Source organism: Chiloscyllium plagiosum, chromosome 28 (assembly GCF_004010195.1).
Source record: "Chiloscyllium plagiosum isolate BGI_BamShark_2017 chromosome 28, ASM401019v2, whole genome shotgun sequence".
Taxonomy (NCBI): domain Eukaryota; kingdom Metazoa; phylum Chordata; class Chondrichthyes; order Orectolobiformes; family Hemiscylliidae; genus Chiloscyllium; species Chiloscyllium plagiosum.
Genome location: NC_057737.1, coordinates 38392277 through 38416358, shown reverse-complemented (window position 1 = coordinate 38416358; position 24082 = coordinate 38392277). Strand labels below are relative to the sequence as shown.

The following is a 24082-nucleotide window of genomic DNA, read 5'->3' as shown; positions in this document are numbered from 1 at the left end:
ACTATTAATAGCTTGAAAGCAATGTTCCACTTTATGTAGTATTTTTGCTTTGGCTTTGCTAATTTAAACATGGAATCTAACCAATCTTTATAGCAAAAAAACTACAAATAAAATTGTAATTAAACAATTTATTGAAGAGATTGTGTGCAGAAGTGCAACGTTCTTGAAAAAAAGTGACAAGGGGCTATTTCACAGGTTTCATGAGAGATTTCCCTAATGAGAAATAACCCTCAATTTGAGGAAGTGGTGCAGGAGGGCAGTTGAAGTGGCAATAACTCCACTGAAGAAGGAAATTGGTATCTCATGAAATACGTACAAGACCTTGATGGTAATTACATTCACTCCAGAGGACAGCCCTCCCAAATGAATAATTAGGAGAACAACTTAGGTAAATAAGCACAAATGTTATTTAGCAAGTGTACTTCCCCAGGTCCCACAGGAATGTTCAGTCCTCTACCAATTTTCCTTTTCCTCACAACTGTGAGATCTTTACAACACTTTGCATTGTGGAGCTTCATACTGACATGCTCAAATTGATAAAGTCACTCACTACCTTAGGCATACCATGTTTTCTTAAGGATGCCTTTCCCTTTGAAGATGAAAGCAATTTTTTCTAGATTATCATCAGAAGCCAACTTGACAAACAGACTGTGTACGATTGACAAGTTAACACATGACTGCTTCGATCCAAGGGAATCAAATAATTATCATGTTTTGGAAAGCCACATGTTGACATGGAACAATAAAAACATTATTATATCAGCCATCCTCTTGAATTAGTTGACAAGGTTACAGTTTAGATAATTCACTGCATGTTTTGTATAACATGTACATAATCAAATTAGCAAAGTGATGCAGATTATTTACATTGTAGTTGACTGTGTAGATTAGTTATTTACACATAACCATAAAGGAAGTTTTCAAAATATATCTCAAAGTTGTTGTTGGCTGATGCCATACCAAACAGAACACAATTATTGTTTTCTAACAGATGATCAACTTTCTAATAAAAGCTAAATGGAAGGTATCTGATGCTAAAGCATACTTTTCAAAATCTTAGGAGTTCTATTTGATTCTGAGATGAGTTCCTGACCCATTATTGCTCCACTATCAGTATCAATTATTCCCCCTCAATGCCATCTTCCCTTCTCTGCTTCAGCTCAGCTCAGCTCTGCTGAAATCCTCATTCATGTCTTTGTTATTTCTCAACTATTACACAACATTTCTTGCCAGCCTCCCACATCATATGTTCCATAAACATGTGCATCCAAAATCCACACTATTTGTTCTTATGTCATAGAGTCATAGAGATGTACAGCATGGAAACAGACCCTTCAGTCCAACTAGTCCATGTCAACCAGATATCCCAACCTAATCTAGTCCCATTTGCCAGCACTTTGCCCATATCCCTCTAAACCCTTCCTATTATATAGCCATCCAGATGCCTTTTAAATGCTGTAATTGTACCAGCCTCCACCACTTCCTCTAGTAGCTCATTGCATACACGCACCACCCTCTGCATGAAAAGGTTGCCCCTTAGGTCCCTTTTATATCTTTCCCCTCTTACTCTAAACCTATGCCTTCTAGTTTTGGACTCCCCCACCTCAGGAAAAAGACTTTGCATTTTAACCTATCCATCCTAACTCTCACCAAATCTTGTCCACCTCTAATCTCATGGGCTGTTGACTTGGTCCATATTGTGGCAAGATTTGAAATTTAAACTTAACAACTTTGCTTACGATTCTATACATTACCTCATTACTGCATGACTCTGAAACCTCCTCAGATCTACAAATCTGAGATTTCTGTAACTTCTCTAATTCTGGCCTCATGCACATCCCAATTTTCTTTGTTTGACCTTTAGAAGCTGTGCCTGCAGCTGCGAAGATTCTTAAGTTCTTGAAATCCCTCCTTAACTTCTTTGCCTTTGTATGTCTTGCTCCTTTTAAGAATCATCTTTAAACTTACCTCATTGACCAATCTTTTGGTCACCTGTCTTAATGTCTTCCTATATGATTCAATGTCCAATTTTGTTTGATAATACCTCACATGAAGCAGCTTGGGATATACTTAAGGTGCTATGTAATTTCAAACTGTTTTTGTTAGTATCCCAAACTTAACAACTGGCATCAAAAGAAGAGCTGTCAGGAATGATTTTGTAAATGAGTGCTCTTCAGCCCATGTGTCTCAAGGCATGTTATACAAACATTTAGGTTATTAATGTTGTAAAATACAGGTAAAGTAAATTGGTCCCCAGTTCAGCAATAGGTCTCTGCCCAGACCTCACCTAAAATAGATGAGCAGGAAGTAACACTTCATGTAGTTAGTCCCTAACAATTCCAACAAAGGAGGAGGCAGAACTCGTTCAGATAGAGGAGGGGTGGTCATAGATAAAGATACAGTAAGTAGTCTTATCAATCTCATACAGATAGTCATGGTCTCAGTAGTCATCTGCCAGTCTTTTTTATTTAGTTAGAAAAGTAGAAGGGTGTTAGGAAAAGGAGCATAATACTGAAATTTTGAAAACACCACATTCATTGGAACAATCAAAGATTATTTGTTCACATATCAAAGTCTGTCACTTGTTTATTATGCAGAAAAATAAATGTTCAGGTGGAAAGGAAAACAAGTGGATTAAACTGTTGGAAATTAAACAGGAAAAATAACTGGCAAGTTCAACATAAAACTCATATCCAGTTGAAAAATATGCTCTCCAATTATGTTGCTTTCTGGACCCACATAAAGAACTGGTCAATTATTGTCTTCTGCACTTCTCATATCTGGAATTGTGATCTCATCTTTCTTTACTATGGCTCACTCCAATTCTGAATGAGAATTAAAAATGCAAGTTTGTATGCTAACCCTCATCTTTGAAACAAAGCTGTATGACAGTTAAAGTGGACTCACTTTGGTGTGTTTTTGAGATGGAAAACAGAGGTGCTAAATTTAGGGAGGCAAACCCCTGCACCTGAATAGCATCAAAGCTAAATCTATCCAAAACCACATTGAATTGGACATTGTAGAGGTATCCTTGGCAATTGGCAATCAGCTAGAATACTGGCCCAGATTTTCCTGTTAGCAGCAAAGCAGATGTGTTTGCCATGTCCGCAATTAAGAATAGGAGCTTGCATAGTTCGCTGGGAGCAATGAAAATTTCAATTTCTTTCAGGGGGACCGATTCATGGTTAGAAAAGAGGGATAATTTGACAATTGGAGGTGTTGGTGAGACCACTAACTGGTAGATGTGGATCTGGGAAGAGACAGGGGGCTCTCAGGCTTGCTGTACTAACCATGCTTCACTGCCACCAACCCCAATGCCAATTGTCAATTAACACTGAGTGCCCACTTACTGCAGATTAAAATCAAGGGGCCAGAATTGGAGGAAAAAATAGATTAAAATTGCAGGATTAGGAAGGGGAAAAACAATGAGGCATTTGAAAAGAATGTTATGAATTTTGAAGTGGAGGTTTTGCTGAACTGGGAGACACATAAGTAAGCAGGTATAAGTGTGATGAGCAAATTGAGCTTAGTAAGATTTAATATTCAGGCACACGATCTTGGATGAATGTACACTGCATTTCGAAACTAGTGGAATAGTTAGGTGTGAAGGCAACAAAGCATGAATAAGGGGATGGAGACAGATGCTGTTACAGAGATTGAAGCACATGAGCTTCGTGCATTTGATCAGATAAGGGTATGAAGCTCACTTCAGGATCAAGACGATTGCCATAATTGCAAGTGCTAAATCAGCCTCAGACAAGGGCAAGAATTAAGTTAATTGGTAGGGAATAGAATTGGTAGTGGGCATTGAAACCATTGACTATATTGTCAATAATGTCAATATTTAATTGAAGGCTATTTGATCATCTGATACTTGAAGTCGGATAAACAGCATGACAGGCAGTGAAGTGGTTGATAGAGCTTCTGGTGATGTCATCCCCTACAGCATCAATTTTTTAACATTTATTCATAGAAACGGAGTGTTACTGGTATGAACAGAATTTATTGTCTTTATTGCCTGAGGAAAGGTCTTGTGAACCACTGTTGTTCATGTTGTGTAGGAACACCCGCACTGCTGTTAGGAAAGGAGTTCTGGGAATTTGATCTCTGTCTCCAACCATAGGCTGCGTAGTGATCCATGGTGTTGCATTCACCATCCCAATTGCTCTTTATGTAATTATAGGTACTACATGTCAAAATGTCTGAAAACTGTCTAAAAATGGGCATTTTCTTTCTGGGTACTAACGAGCAATTACAACATTTATCTAATTTACTCTTTTCTGTTGTATTCACTATTCAGCAGTTGTCCTAGACTCGACTTTTCACTATCCAACTCTTTCATAGATTGAACCTTTCACTAAAAATGTGATTTAAACATAGACCAAGAATTTATTGTGAGGTTTTATGTGTTATGGAAAGGGTAATCCAAAATTCAGGAAAATCTGCATTTGGGTTAAGTTTTTTTTGGTCTGGCAGGTACCTGATTTCAGACTAGGACCTGGACTTAAATTCATTTGAAGTGGTTGTCTTAATAATAGAAATTCCCTGAACCCTCTAGGTAGGCAGGTTTGAAATGGATTGCTTTCAAACACATATTGAGAATTGTATATTAATAATATTTAGTTTTGTTTCCTTTTGCAATATGGTTAGATTTAGTTCAGTCAATATTCACTCTATTGATCATTCAGAAAAGAAGTTGAACAAGATCCTGCTTCAGAGAGAGAGAGAAAGGTTTAAGATGACTAGATGACTAGACTCGGTCTCTGAAGATGATGTTGGCCAAGAGGGTTCACCTATTCACAGCAATTTTTTTTTATCCCATCAGGATTTAGCAGTATGGAATGGACCTACCTTGTGCTGAGATTACACCTTTTATCAAGGCAATTCCTAGGAGATCATCTTTTCCAGAGGCTCTATTCTCCAAGGAAAGGCACCTGGCACCAACGGTTGCCCAAAGAATGCCTGTAAAATCCCAGCCATGAAATCACAGTGAGCCAGACAGTGCTTCAGCCACTAATGGCCAATTTAGGATTATCAGTTGTCCTCATAATGTGGCTCACGTACCCTTGCTAGGAGATATATATTGACATGCAAAGACCTGTCAATTGCAATATAAATTGTTGCTTCCTTTGAAATTTGATATTCTTGAGTTTGTCCTGATGAGTGCAGACAAAAAACTTCAACAGTATGTTGCTTATTTTAGCAATACTCAAGTTCTGTAGCACCAAGTGATTGAAATTACTACTAAAACAGAAATTGCTGGATAAGTTCAGCAAGTCTGGCAGCATCTGTGGAGAGAAATCAGAGTTAACATTTTAGGTCGAGTGACCCTTCTGAACAATTTCTGTTTTTGTTTCTGATTTACAGCATCCACAGTGCTGTTTAGTTTAATTATCATTTTGTTTGAAATTATTGAGTTGGATAGTTAAGGGAAAACCAATGATGCAAAGTATTTGTATTTAAAAGTGTATTGCAAAAGGTGCCACACAAGAGGTTATTACACAAATTAGAATTTCTAGGATTGGGGATTGTATTTTAGCCCGGATTAGACATTGGTTAACAACAGAAAACAGGAATATATGGCTTATTTTGAAGTTAGCAGTCTGTAACTAGTGGAATAGTGGATCTAAGCTTGGGCTGTAGCTATTTATAATTTATATCAAGGATCTAGGTAAGGGATTCAGGTGTAAGTTTGAGAAAAAGTCAGGTGGGAAAGCTGTAAGCAAGACATAAAGATGCCGCAAAAGAATTTGTAATGGTTATCTTAAAGGTTAACCTTAGTTGATGATATATGTGGATAAATGTGAAGTTGTTCAGCTTGGCAAGAAGAATAAAAAATCAGAATATTTTAAAAATGTTGATAGAATAGAAAATGTTGGATGTTCATGGTATCTGGGTACACTTGTATATGAAATAATGTTTATGTGCAGGAAACAATTAACAATCGCACAGATTGTTGGGTGATACTATGAAGGAAATGGCATGCAAGAGTAAGGAGGTTTGTTATAATTATAAATGGTTTATTGAGACCACACTTTGAATACTCTGTGCGTATTAGTCTCCTTATCAAGGGAAAGATGTGCCTTCCTTGGAGGAAGTGCAATAAGATTCTCAAAATTGACTCGTGGGATATGGGAATTGCCCCGAGGAGAGATCAAGTAGATTAGATTAGATTAGATTAGATTAGATTACAGTGTGGAAACAGGCCCTTCGGCCCAACAAGTCCACACCGACCCGCCGAAGCGAAACCCACCCATACCCCTACATTTACCCATTACCTAACACTACGGGCAATTTAGTATGGCCAATTCACCTGACCCTGCACATCTTTGGACTGTGGGAGGAAACCGGAGCACCCGGAGGAAACCCACGCAGACACGGGGAGAACGTGCAAACTCCACACAGTCAGTCGCCTGAGTCGGGAATTGAACCCGAGTCTCTGGCGCTGCGAGGCAGCAGTGCTAACCACTGTGCCACCGTGCCGCCCACCAAAGGTAGATGAGACCTATATTCTCCAAGCAAATGTAAGGGATGTTAGAAGAATGAAAGGTGATCTCATTAACACATAAAACTCATAGACAGCTTTGATGATGTGTGACCTGGCTGGGGAGTTTGGAATTGGAGGTCATAGTCTCAGAATAAGGGTTGGTAACAAACATAGAAATTGCTGGAGAAACACAGCAAGCCTGGCAGCATCTGTGGAGAGATAAATAGGGTTAATGTTTCCATTTCAGAGACTCTTCATGCTGGACTTGAAACATTAATTTTGTTACCAGATGCTACCAGACCAGCTGAGTTTCTCTAGCATTTTCCATGTATGTTTTAGAATTCCAACATCTACAGTATTTCCCCTTAATTACAAGGGGTCACCAACTTAGAACTAAGAGAGGAATTACTTCATGAAAAAGAGTTTGAACCTGTGGAAATCTCAACCTCGAAGATCTCTCTATTCATGGCAAAATATGTTCAAGTCAGAAATCCACAGACCTTTGGTAGTAAGGGAAACTAAAAATTTACGGACAGTGGAGCAAGCTTGAGGCATCGACTAGCCTACTCCTGCTCTGACTTCATATGTTCAAATGTAAGATTATTTGATTTGCACTTGGTTAAAGATATGTGGAATCTTAATGTACCTTGGGAGCAGGGTGATAGTAAATTACAATAAATTTGTGTCTAACTAAAATTCTGTATTGCAGAAACACAAAAGGGCAAATTTTCCTCTTTGGGCGCTGGAGAGATGCATTATATTTAATATATTTGAAGTTTGAAGATGTTTTAATACAGTGGATGCTGAAGATTTGCAACAAAAACAAAAATTGCTGGAGAAACTCAAAAGAGCTGGCAGCAATTGTGGAGAGAAAAGACCATTAGTGTTTAAAGTACAATAACCCTCCTTTAGAACTGATAGTATCTCAGAAAAAGTGATAATTATCTTGATGACAAGAAAAGGGTGGAGTAAAGAATGAACTGATAGGCGAGGCAGAGTCCAGTTTTGAAGTTTTTTTTGATGTTTTCACCCTTCATCCACTTTCGTGCCCATGAACTTCAACCACAAGTCTAAAATTCCATCATGCCCACCCTTACTGTGTAGTGCAGCTAAAATACAATGTATTGGCAGAGAATATAACATGAGTAGCCAGTAAAATGAGGGTGGGAATGCATTGTGGGAACAAAATTCAGTCACAATCCATACAGCATCCCCAAAAAGCGTTTTAGCATAAAGAGACATATTATATCACGCATCGGTGTCCACTTCCTCTACAGAAAAAGAAATTACCCTTTGTGTGTCGAGGACTTTTTTACTAACAAATACTTATCTTTCTAACAATAAGTTTTAGATGGAATATCACCCTAGTACCTGTTTCAGTGTTTGAAGGCGCTGATGAGCTGTTGTCTTGGCGATGAAGGTGTGACTAGTTCCAGGATTTGATTCAAGGCTCAATGACAGACCAGAGATGAGTTCTGCTCTGAGGTCAGTGATAGTGACTTTGTCATCGGCAACAATCAGTGGCACTTCCCCAAGTACAACCTCCATAAGTGGAGAGACTACCTGAAAGAATTAAAAGAATACCAAGTATATAGTGTACATATATTAAACATTATAGCAGAAGTCAGAGTATGGAAATTCTTCAGGATAAACATGTGCAACTATACTAATTCAACAATAAATGACCAAGCTTGATAATAAGCCACAAAAATAGACCATTTAGTAAAAAATGCAATTTCAAACCTAATCATAATCATAAGTAGCACATTTAAATGTGTACACACTTCCAAATGCTGTTTTTGTTGCTCCACACCAACTGATGTTGAACATTATAGAGAAGTGAAGCTCAGATGTATTTTTTGGAAAACTTTGAATATTTACATTAACAATTCTACATTTTGTTAATTTGAAGTTGTCATCCTCCAAAAGCACTCCCAGTTTAGAATGGTATTCTCCACTACACTACCGTCCCATCAACAGCTTTCCATCTTACTTCAATAAGGATGAAATGACATTTATAAAAGTCCATATTTTTCAATAACATCAAATATTTTGGGAAATGTGTGGGTGGAGTTCAATAAGAGTGTGGTTCCCAACAGCAGAAGTGGATGTAGGTATGACTTCCGCCAACGAGTCAGTTGCCTCAATGCTTGTAATTACAATCCAAATTGTAAGAGCTATAAAAGGTCTGCATCTGCAAGCATCTGGTCTCTGCAGAGATAGAATTGGAAGCCAGCTTGCAGCAACATACTTTACCTGTGTAAAGTCATTCTGTATTTTGCTGTGATTCTGTGTGTCCAATTCATTTGACAGTTTACAGGAAGTAAACCGCAAAACTCCCCTTTTCATTGTCAAATTTATCAGTGTACCAATTAGAATATATGCTAATATTTGGCACGGGGACACGTGGAAACAAGGAAGCTAAGTATCTGTTGACTCCACTCTTTCTACTTTGTCATGCAGCTAAAGGAAACTTTTAATGCCACAGAGAGGGCCAAGACCGGATGACAATTAGCTGACCTTATAGTTCAAGTAGCATATGTGTAGGAAGTCATGGATTTTACGGCTGAGCAAGGCAGCCAACCCAGTGCAAGAATTGGCTATCCAGCAGAATGAGAATGCTTTCAACCTAATATTGAGATATGGCACATTGGATGCACATCCACCAACATCATTTATTGTATCCGTTGCTCCTGATGCGGTCTCCTCTACATTGGGGAGACTGGACGCCACCTCACCCCGGTTCCAAACTTCCAGCTCAGCACTGTCCCCATGACTTGTCCTATCTGTCTATCTTCTTTTCCACCTATCTGCTCCGCCCTCCTCCCTGGCCGATCACCTTCATCCCCTCCCCCACTCACCTATTGTACTCCATGCTACTTTCTCCCCCCCCCCCCCCCACTCTCATTTATCTCTCCACCCTTCAGCCACTCTGCCTGTATTCCTGATGAAGGACTTTACTGCTCCTTGGATGCTGCCTGAACTGCTGTGCTTTTCCAGCACCTCTAATCCAGAATATGGCACATTGGAGACTGATGGAAAACTGTCATTTCCTGGCAGACTTTGCTTCTCCTGATGTCATCATTTTGTTCTCCACTGCAGGTTTTGGCCATGTGCTGAAGGATTCAAGCCCGCATGGAAAATCATATCTCCTCTTCTAATTATGATGATAAAGTACACCAAAAGGATTCACTGTTATCTGCCTCAGCCAGAGCAGTTATATTCACATAAATCACAGATGGTACATGGATTAGTTCGGGGGCACAGGCTGGTGAACATGTTATGGACAACTCCCAGCGGCTAAGTGGGATTGTCAGCTGAGTTCCTGAAAGTGGAAGGACTGCTTGGAATCAGGCCCTGCTCAACCCTCTAATATTTTCCCATATGACAATTTCTCGTAGCTTTTAGTATTTGCCACCTTCACCAGTAGATGATCCTGAGTAAGGATTATTCAAGTAGTTCACTGCCACCAACTCTCCTTTGTCATGGATATATTAGTTAAGAAGTTGTGGAAGATAAATCACCTTAAGGAATCTACAGAAGTTGTGTATTTTATAGATAACATGATTTATTGCTGGATCGCAAAATGTATAATATCATTTAGTCAGACATAATTACGAGGACCTTAGGGAGCTGGTCAAGATATGTCTGCTCTCTTTAAATATGGCGAGAAATCAGGCAACAATCAAAAAGTTCAGATTCTTGACATTAAGAAAATTTCTCCTGTTTAAGTCTTCATGCCTTAGGTGGTGAGTTCAGCATCTCACTGTCACCGCTTGCATTTTATTAATAGCCTGACTTACTGTATTAACGTTGTACTCCAGATATACTTTTGCACAGTTGAGAAACTTGATGGAGCAAAAACTCAACCAGTAAAACAGAGCAGGTGCCTGGCGACTTGTTTCAACACTGTCAATTGTAGGTCACAGAGTGGCTGTGCTGGCCATCCAGCTTCTCTTATATGGTACTACTTCTTCTGCACAAATTGCCTCCAAGATCAATGGGCACGTTCTCCCTGCAACTTTAATCTATACAACCTGGCATTGGCAAAGAGCCGTCCTCACAAAATCAGCTTGCTTGGCCTTTCCCAATGCAACATGGACTTCAGAATTTCAAACATGCTATTTTGAACTGATGAAGAGTAGTACTTGCATCTTGTGACAAGTCATTTTCCACTGAGAGCCTAGTTTATTATGTATGTCGGCAGATATTGTCTGTGTCTTCATTTACTTCAAAGCGTACAAGGTAAAGTTAGGCAGCCTCTGTGTCTTAGCATGTTTGTTAGCATAGGTCCTTAGAAGTGACTTAGATGCAGACAGACTGTGGTTTGCTTTTAGTATGGAGGGAGAGGCAGACAGCTTACAGTAGCAGGGAACAGTGAAGAGAGACAATGGACATGTCCAGTACAGCACAGTGCTACATCAACATTAGAGCTGGAGCATACACTGGCAGTTTTTGTGGCAAACATAATGGATGTGTTTGAAGAAAATGGGGCTATAAAAGCCAAAGTGGACAACTGTTTAGTGGCTATGGTTAGAGTTTAATCAATGAAGGGGTACTGTCACAGTCAATCATGGGCATGGTCTGATTCCAGTCCAGGTTGTTGGTCGAGACCAGTCAACTGACAGCAGTCCATGGTCATTTGGTAGGTCAGTTGGAGTGCTGTTGAGATCAGTTGACAGGAAGTGGTTGGGTCAAAATTATGGGGACTGTCCTGCCAATTAAGTTTGGGGCTTGAGTAGTGGGGATGGTGGTGGCACCTTGGTCATTCCTGTGGGCTTAGTCGCTAATTCTAAGGCGGCTTCACAGGCTCAGTGAATGGTGCCTGGGAAACGGTTAGTTCAGTTGTCTAGATGACTAGAGTGTAGATGCAAAATAAATCCAACAGTGTGGGTTCAATTGGTGTGCTGACTATGTGTAGTTCATGGAAATCTGACTATTCACCTGATCCTAATGCTTGTGGAGTCATTACCCTCAAGCTAAGCACAACCAATTCTCTCTTGCTTTTGGAAAAAAACTGCTGATAATACTTTGTGGACAATGGCTCCATTCTTTACTTTGGAATTCTGGAGAAAGCGGGCAACTCAAATTTGTGATGGTCTTATTTTATGGTATTATTGAGGGAATGGCGTCACTAATAGGCAATTGAAGACAGCAGTGTGGGACTCGATAGTGATTCAGAAGAGATTGAGAGCTCTCAAAGAGGATTTCAAGCAGGTCATGGTTACTCCATGGGGAGGGTGTGGAGTCAACAACGGCACAGAGACCTCTAGAATCATGGGATCTCTGAGTAAAGCAGGCACATTAATTGCAGTATAAAGAAGTTAAACCAAAATATGCGGAAGCTGATGGTAGTGGAATTCTAATAGTGAAGACAGACAGGGGACAGCAACATGGAAGAGAATGTGAAGAATTGGGGGTGTTATTTGTGGGTCACAGGCAAAGCCTGCAGTTCAGTTATGTGAACACAAAATTGGAACCTCACGTTATTGATCAGAAAATCAATTGTGTGAAAACATCAGAAAATGGCTGAGACTGTATCCAAAGTAGGTAGAGTAAGTTAATCTTTTTCCTAGGAGGCTGAAGTTTACAACATTTTTGAGACACCTCAAGAGGCAATGCCACAATCATGGCTCCATTGATTAAGCAATGCTACCTCTTTGTCTTCAATTCTCACTTAATCTGGATTTCAATTATTCTGCAAAGAATGCAGATAACAAATAATGGTTTAAAGTGGTTATACACACTCCATTATAAACAATAAATTTTATAAGTCTTATTGTAACAAGGAATTTTAAAGCGGAACCTCCCAGTTGGCCAGCACAATCTACAACAAGTACTTCTTCAGCAAGGAGCATATGTCTAATGAAATTAAGATTATTTTAGTCGTCCACTGATCATTTGGCAAGGTTCGATACCTTGGAGCTTGTAATTGAAATATGATACTGTCTCCTTGGGAAGCTTCTACACCAGTCTGTGTGAGGATTTAACATTCAGCTTTATTGTTAAGGATATGAGGTTCAGGGTGTCCCTTCAATTACACTGATCTTACTTCCCCACAGGTTACCTTCTAATGGAGATGAAATTGCAGATGCTATGTCTTCCTTTTCTTGTGGCTTTGCTCCTACTGGGAATGGACTGGAGGAGACAAAAAAGCCAAGAGCTTCACCAAATCCAGCAAGAACAGCAACCTCAAAAGCCTATGCACAACCTCCAAAGGAAAGCAGCAGGACCAGATCCATCAAAGGGATGAGAGGAATGAAGAGAACTAGGGTTCATAGGCTTCACTGTTGCAATTCTACAGTAGAGTAGATGAATGATGTCTTGATTCAGCATCTCAGAATAATGCCAGATGCTGGATGAGGACTTGTGATCACAAGGACTGGCTGGTAATCCTATCCATGTAGCATTCCGAGGTAAACTAACCTTAATTTTTATGCTTCTGGCTTGTTTCAGGGACTTCTGTGGCATTTCCCCATTATACACTCACAAATGCAGTCACAATATTTGAAATTCCATTTTCATCACAGCCTACTTCTTCTTCTCCTCCCTCCAGAATGACAATCAAACAGGTTGTAAGTTTGCTCACTGAGCTGGTAGATTTGTTTTCATACGTTTTGTCACCATGCTAGGTTATGTCTCACTTGCTATTTATGTGCCTTGGTCTGTTGTGGTGGGTGACATCACGTCCGGTTCTTTTTCTGAGAGGTTGGTAAATAGAGTCCAAATCGATGTGTTTGTTAATGGAGTTCCAGTTTGAATGCCATGGACCCCTATCTTACTCAGTAGCCTCCTATGCGACACCTTGTCAAAGGCCTTCTTGAAGTCCAGGTAAATAACATCCATTGGCTCTCCTTGGCCTAAGCTGTTCATTTCTTCCCCAAAGAATCCTAGCAGATTTGTCAGGCATGACCGCCCCTTGATGAAACCCTGCTGACTTTGCCCTAGTTTACCATACACTTCCAAGTATTCAGTAATCACATCCTTCATAATGGATTCTAGGATCTTACAAACGACCAAGGTTAGGGTAATTGGTATGCAATTTTCCGTCTTTGCCTGATTCCCTTTTTAAACAGGAGTGTCACGTTAGCAATTATTCAGTCCTCTAGGACTCTCCCTGATTCGAGTGATTCCTGAAAGATCACCACTAATACTTCCGCTATCTCTTCAGCTATCTCCCTTAGAACTCTGGGGTATAGTCATTCAGGTGATTTATCCAGCTTCAGGCCATTTAGTTTTGCTAACACGTTCTCCTTGGTCATGATCACCATACTCAGCTCTGCCCCCTCATTCTCTTGAAATCTTAGGACATTACTCATGTCTTCCACCATGAAGACTGACGCGAAGTAATTATTTCGTTCCTCAGCCATTTCCTTGTTCCCCACTGCTATCTCTCCAGTGCCATTTTCCAGCAGCCCATAGTCCACTTTTGCTCTTTATTTATCTGAAGAAACTCTTAGTTTTCCTTTTTATTACTGACTAGTTGACCCTCATATCTAATCTTCTCCCCTCTTATGTCATTTTTGTTGCCCTCTGTTGGTCTTCATAAGTTTTCCAATCCTCTGGTTTCCCACTGCCCTTTGCCACATTATTTGCTTTCTCTTTTGCTTTTATGCTAACCCTGACTTCCCTAGTCAGCCCTGATTGCCTCAAACTCCCTGCCCCATGTTTCTTTTTCCTCGGAATGGATCTCTGATGTGTCTCCTGAATTGCTCTCAGAAATCCCTGCTTTTTTTGTGGTTCAAATAGAATGATAAAATAGCTGTATGGACTTAGATTTTGAAGTCTAAGCTGTGCATTGAATATCATGATTTTCAGTCTCAAATTCTGCTTTAAGACCTTTAGTGCAATATGTCTAGTCTTTCTACAGGTTGACATTAGCAATTTCAGTAGATTGAGTGGGTGAAACACTTCTAATAGTTATATTACTGCGCACATCTTCAGCATGTAACACTACAGACAGTTCTAACACCTGTTTCCTGCAATATCCTGCACTAATGGAAACTTCAGCAGATCAGCAGAGCCCTGTAGGACAGGTCAAAAATCCAATTTGTGAAACCATATATTCCCTCACAAACAGAATGTGAAAAAACAAGTTCATGCTAGACATGCTTGCTCTGCAGAATTAATAGAAGAGTTTAAAACTGGTTAATAAAATTTAAGCTAACTTAGAAACATGATTCAAATTAATACTTGTGATTAAGTCTTAAGCATGCAGTTGGTTTTCTGGATCACCTTGACAAAGGCCAATTACATGTTTAATATAATTTGATGGATTTATTTTTTACAATCACTGGTCTCCAAAATGAAAATGCAATAGTTTTGCCAAAAATAAAATAAATCCTCCTCCATACAACGGCTTAATCTACTAACAGCGATGATACTAAGTAGATGCACTTGATCAGAACAGCCTTGTACAATATCACAAAAGTGTATTACTACCTTCAATATAGTTGATCATGAGGTTGCAGGAAGTTCTTTATTTATTGGTATTTATTTATTAATGTATCTTCGTTTATATTTACTGGTGCAAAGCAATTTTGCTGGAAAATGACAGTATACTTAAGACATAAATGTTCTTCATTGAAGTTATCTTTTAAGAAGAATTCCTGACTCAAAGCTTAAATTTCTATTTGGAATCAATATTACTGCTTTCCTCTGCAGATTTCATACAAAATATTGGCGAAGTCCAGATGATCTGATGCTGGCTGTCTTACTCTAATATTTGGAAACCATGTGTAAATTTATTAGAAATTCACATCAGCAAACTTTACATTCAATGAAATGACGGCTGTCACTCACTAAGATTAATCAGGTAACCTTTGCAGATACTTTTCATACTTTGTTGTGAGCTATGCTATTATTTATACTTATCTGCTTATGAATGCTTGTGGAGGGAAATCAATATTGTCACAGAACAAAATTCTCTTGGTTTAAAGTAGTCGCTAGTTACTTATTGATCAATGTTGCAGTTATTTTATCAATGTTACAGTGGATTTCAATAAAGAATCAATGAGATAGCTAAAGGAGTTACTAGCATTTATATAGCACCTGTAACATCCTCATGGCAACCAAATACATTATCACAGCCAATGGAAGAACTTGAGAACTCGATTCAATATTTTAAATCTCGATAAATGTGACAGTCATTTTGCAGGCAGAAAAGATCTCCCAAACCGGAATGAGTAAGGGTACAGGTTATTATATTCTCTGCCACTTGTTGACCCTGTACTGTACAGTTCTATATTTTACGATAAATATATTTCAAAATACATAATAAAAGCAATACTAACAGAGTTTAAAAAGGTGCTGAGATTTTACCAGAAATTGGCTAAGTGACAATTTTGGTGAGATTTAGAGTTTCTGTCCATGTATCCCAGCAAAATTTCTCATGTTATTCCACAAAACATCCCTTATTACCAATGCACCTCAAAGGGGCCTTGGTCACCTTACGTTCCCTTTCGGCGGAGGTGGAAGCACTTGCCACTGCTGTGGTCTTGTTTATGCCACTATTTTTAAAGCCCAGCTGAGAATCCAGTCAAGCATTATCAGCAGGACTTGCCCTTCATGTAGTGCATTGTAGTAGGAAGGGAATAATGCTCAAATAATGTTGATCTTCCTAATGTTGATTTTGCTTTGTGCACCTCCTGTGGACTGTATTCTGTGTGCTACAGCCTGTCTAAGCACCCTTTGATCTCTATGTTCCTGTTTGCTATGAACTGCGTACTGCTTGCAAAACAAAGCTTTTCACTGTACTTATGTACATGTGACTATAATAAATCAAATCAAAGGGAACCCAAAACAAATGCTTCTCGGGGCTCTGGCTGACTCATCATCACAAATGCAAGTGCACATTCATACTTGTACTCCTATCCAAGAACCAAGCTACACAGGTTACCTATCCTTAGTATTATCCCACCTTAGAGCCCTGTCTACAGGGGTGTTACTCTTTCCCCAGTGCCCAGTATAACCAAATATCTTCTCACTGTTCAATGTGGGACTAAAGTTTTCAAATGGCTGAAAATCTCCATTTTTATTTCACAGTAGCAAAAGCATATGAAAAAAAAAGATTTTATTCTCTTCTGGGAATACCCAGGTACCACTTGCCTCTTGAGTATCGGATCCCTGACATATCTCTGTGGCTTTCCATCTGATCTACCATGAATTCCTGACCTGGTTACACTGCACCTGCAGGACTGACTGTTGCCTACTCTTGGACTGTAGTGATACAGACCCACTGATCTTGGCTATCCCAAGTGGCCAACTGACTGTGTCCAGGCTATGGGGTACTGTTTTGACTTATTGTGGCAGAACCCACTAACTGAATGCAAACTTGAATATTTGCCTGACTGGGGAGCACACCCTTAGGCCATTTGGGTAATGCATACACAATGTGGTTGCTGCGTACGTTACTGGCAACATGTTGTAAATCAACATGTCCAACACTTGACTGATCACTGCTGACATCTATACCAAGCTGCCTGACTGTGTCTGTACTAAACAGCAAGACAAGGTAGAAGGCTTTAAACTGAGGGGATAAAGTGTAACCCTGAGATGCACCCTGGTTGAATCCACAAATCCCTGGGTGCAAAGTTTCCTGGCAGCTACAATGACAGGCGCTAGTGCACACTAAAATACAACAATGAAGTGCAGAAATGTGTTGTAAGTGGAATCTGTGATGTGCCATGTGGGCACAATGAGATTTATTTGTATCCCATGTCAACCTCAATGGAAAGGGGATGTGAGCAGTCTCTGGCTATGAAGTGTACGCTGATAGTTTGGTGACCGCTGTCCAAGATAGAAACCTGGAGGAGCAGGCAGCAATGTAGAGTCACTAAGTACCAACTTTTTTGTAGGGACTTGTCACTATCTAGTTTCTATCCAATGAATGAAAGAATGGGAAACTGCATTATCAAAGAAAATCATTTAAAAATGAAATGCTAACATATACCAACAGGCTTCTCAATGCTCTGTCTTGCTGTTCAAAACATAGTTGGAGGATATGATTTTTATTTTCTTGATGCTGAGATTCTCATTTCTGCTTTTTTCTCAACATTTTCCTCCCCATCTGATTCGCCAACGTCCAGATCGTTCAAGGGTTGGGAAGATCTACTCATTGCTACTAAGACCATGAAGAGACTTCTAGGTTCTAATACTTCTAGGTTTTTATGGTTCTCTCTGCTGATATCATCATAACATCATTAGATTGGATGGAGGATAATGCAGTTTCCAATATTAACATTTTCTAAGTTAATTTTATACAAGAGTATTGGGCTTGAGCATTCCCAGGTCATGTGTTGCTGGAAAAGCACAGCAGGTCAGGCAGCATCCAAGGAGCAGGAGAATCGACGTTTCGGGCGTAAACCCTTCTGCCCGAAATGTCGATTCTCCTGCTCCTTGGATGCTGCCTGACCTGCTGCGCTTTTCCAGCAACACATTTTTCAGCTCTGATCTCCAGCATCTGCAGTCCTCACTTTCTCCCATTCCCAGGTCATATAAAGTACGGATGTTTAAACTGCAACCTCTAAAATCTAGGCAGGAATCCTAGAATCAGCACCTGTCTTCCATTTTTAAATCCTAGCTGCCTGTATTCTGGATTCAGGCATGAAAATCTGGAGCAGCATCTCCGCTGTCTGCTCGACACAATACAGCCTTCCAGCTTCAATCTTGGGCCTAATACCTTTAGATCTGATCCACTGTTCCTATTTGTCAGTCAGTAGTTTCTGACAATGAAGGATTGCTGGACCTGACCCTCTGGGCATGAGGATTGGAACATTGATGCACAATTGCACAGGAGTACTGATTGGTTACTTTAGAGTGTAACTGAGTTGGTGAAATAAGGAGTTTCAAGGGATATGTTTTAAGGAATAATTTAATTTGATCTAAGGGCTAATTTCATTCTAAAGTTTAGTCTATTCTTTAATTTAGCAATTAACTAAAGTTTGATTGGGTGCAGTTTAATTGCAGCTTTAAATCAGAAAGGTAAAGGTACTCACCAGAATTTAGTTAACCAGTTTCAGAAGCCTTCGAATTGGGGGCCATAAAGAGAGTCCTTGTATAGTATTGTTATGTCTGCATTAGAATGTAACTTGAGTTTAGTGAAATAGAGATAAGTGAAAGAGAGAGGAGGTGATCAGTCTGTTCTTTTCTCTCGTTGATGGGTACTGCTGCTTGCTCTCATTAGAGTAAGGTGTTAGGAAGCTTAGTGGAAAGAGCAGCCAGTGAGGGAGGAGATTGAGATAAAGAATAAAATAAAAATGAAGCCTAAGGTGTACATGCTTACCTGAGAGAAGAGAGAGGAGGAGCATTAGAAGAGCCTCTTGATGTTGTCTGACAGATATGAGATGGTAGCTCCCAAATTGAATGAGGAGAAGGATGATGAGCAAATTGACCACTGCTCTGTCATACAGATTAGATTAGATTCCCTACAGTGTGGAAACGGGCCCTTCGGTCGAACAAGACAACACCAATTCTCTGAAGAGTAACCCACCCAGACCCATTTCCCTCTGACTAATGCATCTAACACTATGGGCAATCTAGTATGACCAATTCACCTGAAATGCACATCTTTGAACTGTGGAAACTAGAACACCCAGAGGAAACCCACGCAGACACAGGGAGAATGTGCGAACTCCACACAGACAGTCACCCAAGGCTGGAATCGAACATGGAGCCTTGGTACTGTGAGGCAGCAGTGCTAACCACTGAGTCATTGTGTTGCCCCAAGGATGCCATTCAAATGGGGGGAATGAAAAGAAAAGTGGTAGTAGTAGGGATTCAATAATTAGGGGCACAAATAGCATCTGTTGGTCAGTAGGATTCACTCCCACAAAGTGTGTGCCTTTACTGGTGCCAAAGTAAAGGATTCAGTTGTTGTGGTCCATGTTGGGGACAAAATATCAAAAAAGTCATATTTGGGGAATATCAGGAAGTGAAAACAAAAATCAAAAATGGCCTCATGGGTTATAATCTCTAGATTAATACCTGATCCACATGCAAACTAGCACACAGACAAGAAAAATAGGGAAACAAATACATGGCTGAAGAAGTGGTGTTAGAAAGAGAGGTTCAGTTTTGTGAGAATTGGCAAAGGAAGAAAATGTACTTTTAAAATGGACTCCATCTGAACTGATCTGGGAGTAATGTCCTAGTCAAAAGGCTAAATAGAGTGACCACAAGGACTTTAAACTAGTAAATGGAAGGGAGGGTTTCGGGGAAGTCAATCCAGTTCCAAGCTCGATAGAGAGAAAAGTAACAGTTAGGAATCCTACTTCAGATATTAAGTAGTGGTGTACTGATGAAAGGTGTACAAAGGTGTACTGATGAAACTGGAAGATAGAAATCATAGGTGAATAAAGCATCAGTGTTGAGGGCAGGTTGTAGTGTATGGCCCAAATAAGTGTTTTATATATGAATTATTGGAGCATAAGGAATAAATTAAATGAGTAGCAAGCACAAATTCATATTGGAAATTATGACACAGTAGCCATTACTGAGGTATGGCTGCAGGATGATTGGATTAGCAACTAATAAACCAGCTTATAAAGTTTACAGAATGGACAGGGAAAATGACAGAAGAGGTGGAGTAGCCTTACTAGTTAGAAACAAAATTACTTCCCTGACGAGGGAGGATATAATGAGGGGGAAGCATTCCGAGGCAATCATATGGGTGGAACTGAGGAACAGGTGAAGGATCTAAAACTGTAATAGATATTGTGTAACGATCCCCTTGTAGCAGCTCTTAAATGCTAGATTATACAAATGCAGAAATTGGGCAAGTGTGTAGCAAGGCCAGTGCTGTATTAATGGTGAACTTTGAAATTCTCGGAGATTGGGTGAGGCAGATAAGCACCTGTTAAAAAGAGTGAATCTCTGGAGTCTGCCCAGAATAGTTTCCCACATCAATATGTCCTGGATGCAAGAAAGGGATAAGCAATGTTGGATTTAGTAATGAGGAAGGAGCTGTACATGAATATTTACCCAATAGTGATCATAACATAAGACCATAACTCATGGAAGTGGAAACAAGGCCATTCGGCCCATCAAGTTCACTCCACCATTCAATCATGGCTGATGGGCATTTCAACGCCACTTAACCACACTCTCCCCGTATCTCTTAGTTCCTTGCGAGGTTATGAATTTATCAATCTTTGCCTTGGGGTTCAATGTAGTGTTTGAAAGTGAAAAAGCATAAATCAGCAGGTGGAGGTTTAGATTCAAGTAAGGCTGACTTTAATACAATGAAAGACTGTAGTAAACTGGGAAAATCAGCTAATGGGTAAAACAACTGAACAATAGTGGAGAATGTTTAAAGGAACATTTAACACACTGCAAACCGGTTTACACCCCTGAGAGGCAAAGGCTCCACTTCTCAACAAAAAAAAAATCATGGACAATTTAGAGATAAGGGACAACATAAAACTAAACTAAAATGAAAGGGATTACTAAAAATGCAAAAAAAACCCTGCACAGATCCTGCTGAATGGTGAAGATATAAAGACTAGCAAAGGACCAACAAAGCAGCTTTTCAGAGCTACTGAAAGGATTATGAAAACAAACTTGCCAGAGACATCAAAATCAAGAAGAAACTTTATCGTTACATGAATAGAAAGAATCTAGTCAAGAGCAATGGTGGCCCACTAAAGACTGACAATGGAATATTGTCAATGCCGAGGGGGAATTGAGCAAACACAATGAATAATTTCTACTGTAAATACTGAGGCAAAGTAAAGGAGGATAGTTTACTAGAAGTCCCAAGGAACTTAATAGCAGACTGGGACTATGGACTAAATAAAACCACTATAAATATAACATTGGTCAGGGGGAATTAATGGCATTAAAGAGTGACAAGTTGCCCAGGACTTGACTGGTTTCCATCCAGGACCGTTGAAGGAAATGGGAGCACACTGTAGATGCCCTAACTATAGTTTTCCAGTCCCCTACATACAGGAGTCATCCCTCTGGATTGGAAAATTGTACCTGACACTCTGCTTTATAAGAAGTGTGAGAGAGGAAAGCCAGGGAATTATAGACCAGTTAGTGGGAAAATATTTGCAGTCTACAGTCAAGAATGGGTAACTGAACTTTTTAAATTTTCAGTTAAGTGGGGAGCAGCAGCATTAATTCATGACTGGTAGGTCATGCCTAATAAACATTATTGAATGTCTTGAACAGGTGACTAAAGTAGTTGATGGGGAGTGCCTATGGATGTTGTATATATGGACTTTCAGAAGGCATGTGATAAAGTTCCACATCAGAGACTGTGAACTAAACTAGAAGCCCAAAGAATTGGGGGCAGATTACTAACATGTTTGGGAAATTGGTTCAGTGGCAGGTGACAAAGTAGCGATAGTGGGTAGGCACGCAAATCGGCAAGGTATTAGAATCAATCTTACCATTGTGGCACAGCCAGTCTCACAGGAAAGCTCACACCTTCAATACATTAACTGGGCCGACATGACACCAATTGTTAAAGTTCACTTGAGAACGTAACTTTTAAAAAAAAAAGTTTTGCGATTTACATATGAAAAAAACTGAAACCAACATGGTCATTCTAAAAGATGAGAGACTTAACAAACAATCCAAGTCATTTTCAACATATAATTTCAGTTACATCACACTGTAAACTTTTGCTACAAATTCTGTGTCATACAATCTGATTCTCCACAACCACCTGATGAAGGAGCAGCGCTCCGAAAGCTAGTGCTTCCAAATAAACCTGTTGGACTCTAACCTGGTGTTATATGATTTTTAAATTTGTACACCCGAGTCCAACACTGGCATCTCCAAATTATTCTCTCTACAGATGCTGTTTAAACTATTGTTTCTAATATTCTCTGCCAGTGTCAGAGTGACTACAAATGAGATGAGTGCCAATACACTGAGGAGTCTGCATTGTTGAAGATTTTGAACTAAGAGTCTGTGTTTTATTGTCTACTTATACTTCAGTTGGGAGGGATGTGCTGATACTGGAATATTATGGAAACATTTTTTTTAATTGTCTGCGTTTAAGACCAGTTCCATGGGGGACTGGAACCCACAAGTGACAATGCAGCACTCCCCCCCCATGACAGGACCTCTACACCACTATCTCTCATCAAATGCAATGTATTTGATATCGATCACTCATTGTGTTGCCCATAATGAGTTTTTTATACAGAAATTGTGGGAAATAATTGGAGCAGAGTGAAGGGACATAATTTACACAACATCTAAAATTATATTCATTATTTTTATAGATTAGTCCATGTTTATAATAACTAAGTTTGCCACTTTGTAATTATAGCCTATCGAGAGCGATCTGTGACAACTCAGCTGTTTCTGTACTTAACAGAGAATGCAATTATAGCATGAGATGTTTAAATAGACAGTTTCCATTATAAATGTGGACATAGAAATTTACAATGAAAAAGTGATGTGAATAGTCTATATTTTTAATATGGATATACATGCTTTATATACCAAAACACAATACTTTGCAATCTTCCAAACTTAAAAAAGTGATTATTTTTTCACTTGATTGCTTAATTATCTTTTGTCATAAAATTAATCAAAACACTTGTGCAACAGGCTACCAACATTTTGATTTAGACGTACCAGTTACAGTAAAAATAATGCCCTGCTTCACTTGAATTTTCAAACTGCTCTCTTCTGACAACCTTTGCTTTGTTGACTCTTTTGCCATTGCTATTTCTCAATGAGGTTCACTTGGAAATGTGCACACTTCAATGAAGAAGCAGAAAACAGGGTTGATCAAATGTCTTTCAAAAACAGTTTCTTGTCACTTATTTGAAAACATATTACTGATGAGGTTAATGCCTGTTTACTGCTGGATAGTGGGTAGAAATAAATCTGCCTCTTTTAATCAATTTTGTTTTAGTTTAATATGTCATGGAATATAAATTTTAAAATACTCAAGCTCTGACAAAACGAGCCTTTATTGGTATGAAAATGATTTTCGTAAGATAATGCCAGTGAAAGATATGCAAACTCATGTCTGCTAAGCAAACCAATAGCCATTTTGAAAGAAAGCTGATGTATCAACAGTTCTAAGGAGAACATTAAGCCAGTCTAAATAATCACATCAATTTGAGCTAAAAGAAGCTACTTGAAGCACAGATTATTATGAAAATGCATGATTGTGCTAACGCACAAAACATTACAGCAGCAAGATTGTGTACTGAGTTAGCAGTGACTGATTTAACTTTTTCTTTTATGGGAAGTGGGTATCACAAGTATTTATTGCCCTTGAGAAGGTGATGATGAGCCACCATCCAGAACTGCAGCACTCTGTGTTGTAGGTACATCCACTGAGTCTTTCCGGAGTTCCAAGATTTTCATCCAGGCAACTGATGGAATAACGATATTGTTTCAAATCAGGATTGTGTGTGAATTGGAAGATATTTTTCAGCTGGATGTATTTTTATGTATCAGCTGTCCTTGTCCTTCTAAATCAAAGTTGTGTTTGACGTTCTGTCGAAGGAGAAAGTGAGGACTGCAGAGCTACCTAGATTACACTTCTTCCCACCCTGCCCCCTGTAAAAACGCCATCCCATATTCCCAATTCCTTCGCCTTCGCCGCATCTGCTCCCAGGA

At 39.4% G+C, this 24082-nt stretch overlaps 1 protein-coding gene across 3 annotated transcripts in view; it reads right to left on the bottom strand.

Moving 5' to 3' along the window:
- The window catches only part of tmem132e (transmembrane protein 132E), a 713836-nt gene that overhangs the window by 48929 nt on the left and 640825 nt on the right, over positions 1 to 24082 (bottom strand). For all 3 annotated transcript variants that reach the window (XM_043718710.1, XM_043718709.1, XM_043718711.1), the window contains one exon: positions 7859 to 8050. In XM_043718710.1, the coding sequence (XP_043574645.1) occupies positions 7859 to 8050 (192 nt within the window). The remainder of the gene's footprint in view (positions 1 to 7858; positions 8051 to 24082) is intronic.